Below are 3759 nucleotides of genomic sequence, written 5' to 3'. Positions count from 1 at the left end.
CTCAGTCAGCCAGCCAGCTGGAAAATATTTCTGTTCTTCTTAAGCAAAGGGCTCAGTTACTACAGTGGTCCTTTTGCTACTTACTTCATTTTCACATCCTCTAGGAAGAATAAATTATGAACCGTATTAATCAGTTTGGGGTTTTTTTTCCTAAGGCCCAGCATAACAATCCAGCCAACACCTGCCAGTCACCTTTTGTCTCAGTAGCAGAGAGCAACTCCAACCCTTGCCTTCATTGGGAAATGGCAGACAGACAGGAAGAGATAGAAATCAAAATAAACACTATAACCTCATGTTTTAAGCTGTTAAATTTTCTCAGGAACACCCTATGTAAGAATACTCAGAGTACCTTAAATTTCAAAAGGATTTTAGGGCATTCTTAGAGGGGAAAATCCATTGACATTTTAGAACACTGTGCATGTCTGAGAGTTAAACGAATCAGAACTACCTACAAATGAACAATTTAGTTTTCCCCTTGGTGGACTCTACCACTGTTTCTCTAAACATTAAGAGTCAAAGTGTGCTCACCATCAGCCAGGCACCTATCCTGTCACTCACTGTACATTCACACTAAAAACCCCTCTTTCCAGTGCGCATTACTCATTAATGTGCTCAATCAGACTGACTCTCTGCCTCTTTATGTTCTAAGGTGAATTAGGAAAGGGTCTGTTAAAAGATGATACAGGCCATTCTTTTGTGATGGTCTGCAGTTTCCTCTCCCAATACATTTTCTTTTTATTTAGCACTTCCATTTTTATCCTGTGTTCTTCTTCAGCCATCTCACACTCTCTTTCTATTTGCTGTATTTTTGCCACATGAACTTCATTCATTTGGATTAACTGTAGTTGCAAAATTGACATTTGCTGATGATGTTCTTCCTCATGCATCTTTTTCAGAGCACTTTCCTGAGATGCTTTACTTCTGTAGTTCTTATCTGCTGCTATTCTGACATCAGAACACGAAGGCTCAGGTTGGGAGGTACCTTCGCATACTGGGAAATGTACCAGCTCTTTGTCTTCATCACAGAGTTCTCTATTTGAGACAACAAATGACTCTGCAAAACAGAAGAGGAAAAAGTATTTTAGTATTCCCTCCTCCCTCAAGAAACACAAACTCGTGATAACATAGTTATTGGTGTATGCATCTAAACTTTGCACTTCTGTGCCATAGTACAGGATCCACTACATAATGCAGTTCTGTTACAGAATACTGAGGGCATAATGGTCTGAACTGAACCACTCTGGACTCTGTTGATAGACCTCCATCCATGGCTCCTGCAACAGGAGCTCAGAATATCAAAGTGAACATAGACATTTATAAGTGGACACCTAAATTTAGGTGGCTAAGCCTGGAGCTGAACATTAAGGCAGCTGTTTAAGCCAAATCTGTAAGTGACTTGCAATATTTTTACGAAAGATCTGAGTGTCAGATAAAGAACTGTATCAACATGAATAGCAAGAGGCTGAAGGAATATGAGCAAGAATACTGCTTATTCCTTCCTTATCACTACTGTACATGTTGTAAACACAGTGGTGAATATTTTGGGAAAAAAAATACACTTTTCTAACTTCGTGACAGTTCTACCAATTCTTCTGAAATAAAAGAAACTACTCATGAAGTAAAATAGTTACCACTGCCAATAAAGGTCTCAAAATACATTCCTTTACAAATCCTGATGGCTACTTATGGTAAATAAAATTATGAAAGGGATGTTGTAAGAACGTTATCTAACAATGTAGTTACTGTTGTCCTTTGAGCAAGGACCGTCTTCTACGTGTGATCCTGACATAATAAAGTTTGTGAGAAACCACTGTAGCCATTCCTTCTGTGTGTGCTTGCCAAACAAAGAATAATATAGTGCTGAACTTTCTTTAGAAAGGCCATTCTCCAATGTGGACTGCAGTGTGAAGTAGGGCTCCACATATTCTAAAAGTCCTGGAAAACAAAGGAGGGAAGACCTACAGGGAGCTCTTGCAGCAGACAATGTGTATCATTCACCTGCCCGTGATGCAGGTGATGCTGTGCAGGGCGGCTGGTGAGGCTGGGCAGGATCAGAGCTGCCGCGCTGCCGGGATGCCTGGTCTACACGCAGACCGGCTCGGCACCACCTCACCCACGGTACCCGGCAGACGGTCGGCGGCGTCCCCGCCTTGGTGCAGCTCACCCTGTCTGCGCTCTGAGTACCGCAGTCCTATGTGTCTGCGGGGCGCAGCAAGCCCCCGCCACGATGCCTGCCTGGAGCAGGCGGGCTTCTCACTTCCCCGAGTACAAGGAAATGCCGGAATCGGTTGGCCTTTTGTTGCTTCCCGTCAAAGGTAGGTGCAGTGTAAGTCTGATAAGGAACCCCTGAGGGAACTGGGGTTGTTTAGTCTGGAGAAGAGAAGGCTCAAGTGGGACCTTATCGCCCTCTACAACTACCTGACAGGAGACAGTAGTTAGGTAGGGATCAGTCTATTCTCCCAGATAAAAAAGTTATAGGACAACAGGTAACAGCCTCAAGCTGTGCCAGGGGAGGTTTAGATTGGATCTTAGGAAAAACTTTTTCACTGAAAGGGTGATCAGGCATTGGAACAGGCTGCCCAGAGAAGTGGCAGAATCACCATCCCTGGAAGTGTTCAAAAACCATGTAGATGAGGCCCTTACTTACATGGTTTAGTGGTGGACTTGGTAGTGCTGGGGGAATGGCTGGACTTGATGATCTTAAAGGTCTTTTCCGACCAAGTTGATTCTATATGTCAAAAACTGATGTGATGAAAAAGAATTGAGTAAAACCTCAGTTTAACTCCTGGGGGGCTAGGGAAATAGAGAGTCTTGTAACATCATAGCTCCGAAATTACTCTTTTATAACCAGCAGTCACAGCTAAGTGGAGAGATTTAGACTGCTGAAAGCAAATCCATGGCAAAATCACATAGAAAACAATACTACTTGCAACATTACAGTAACATTTATACCTTGACTAGAAGCATCAGGCTGATATTCAGAATCTTCTGGTGGGCTCTGCAAAAAGTACATTTGCTCAGGCATTATGCTGGTCCCTATGATGTGAGTACTTATAAGTGGACTAATACTTCTTTTTACCTTCTCCCGCCTTTCATGTGCCATTATCTTTTTTGTCCGTGCCTTGATATTTTCCCAGCATTTCTTTAACTGTTTGAAGTCTCGCAGTGATACACTGGGCTGTGAATTATACTCATGAGCTAGTGCTTGCCACGTACGTTGCTTCAGAGCAATAGTTCTTGCATCACTTTTTTTACATTCAAGCACGTATTTGTACTTTTCAACTAATGCAAGCAGTACACTCTTCTCCACTTCCGAGAAGTATTTAGCAGGCTTTATTATTTCGTTTTGCATTTTCTACTGTTTCTCCAAGAAGCCAAAAATCCTATGAAAACAATGTTGAAAGCAAAAAACAAACAAATTAGACTGATTACAGTATCAGGAAACTGTGTTTCAGCAAGTAACACCTAAACATAGCTTCTGATTCTAACACATTTCATTTTCTAGAATAGTTTGTGTGTAGTTCTAGAGAACATAATAAAACATTTAGGTAAGACACAGTGTAATTATAAGCTATTTTCTATTACCATTTTAGAAACTACACAGTTTCAGAGTACACCATAATGAGAAGCTTCTTGTCTTTGTTACAATTTATCTTGATCCTAAATACTCACTATTCAATTTACTTGGTAACTTGGTTTTAATAACTTTTGTTCCTGTTCATTGCACTTTGTTACACCCAGAGTTCTCAAAGCCCTGAA

General features: G+C 41.3%; 1 protein-coding gene across 2 annotated transcripts; it reads right to left on the bottom strand.

Annotated features, from left to right (window-relative positions):
- Positions 1 to 630: 630 nt before the first annotated feature.
- Positions 631 to 3383, bottom strand: MSANTD3 (Myb/SANT-like DNA-binding domain containing 3). 2 transcript variants are annotated; one of them, XM_010023539.1, is made up of 3 exons: positions 3080 to 3383; positions 2953 to 2998; positions 645 to 1054 (listed from the first exon to the last, which is right to left on the bottom strand). In XM_010023539.1, exons 1-3 carry the CDS (start codon positions 3350 to 3352, stop codon positions 645 to 647), a joined length of 729 nt encoding a protein of 242 aa, XP_010021841.1. In that variant the 5' UTR covers positions 3353 to 3383. The 2 variants fall into 2 exon arrangements, with proteins under 2 accessions (XP_010021839.1, XP_010021841.1); XM_010023537.1 differs by having other exon boundaries at positions 631 to 1054; positions 2953 to 3383.
- Positions 3384 to 3759: the final 376 nt, after the last annotated feature.

Source organism: Nestor notabilis, unplaced genomic scaffold, assembly GCF_000696875.1.
Source record: "Nestor notabilis isolate BGI_N333 unplaced genomic scaffold, ASM69687v1 scaffold9581, whole genome shotgun sequence".
In the NCBI taxonomy this organism is placed as follows: domain Eukaryota; kingdom Metazoa; phylum Chordata; class Aves; order Psittaciformes; family Psittacidae; genus Nestor; species Nestor notabilis.
Note: the sequence above shows the minus strand (reverse complement) of the source record. Positions and strands in the feature narration are given on the sequence as shown.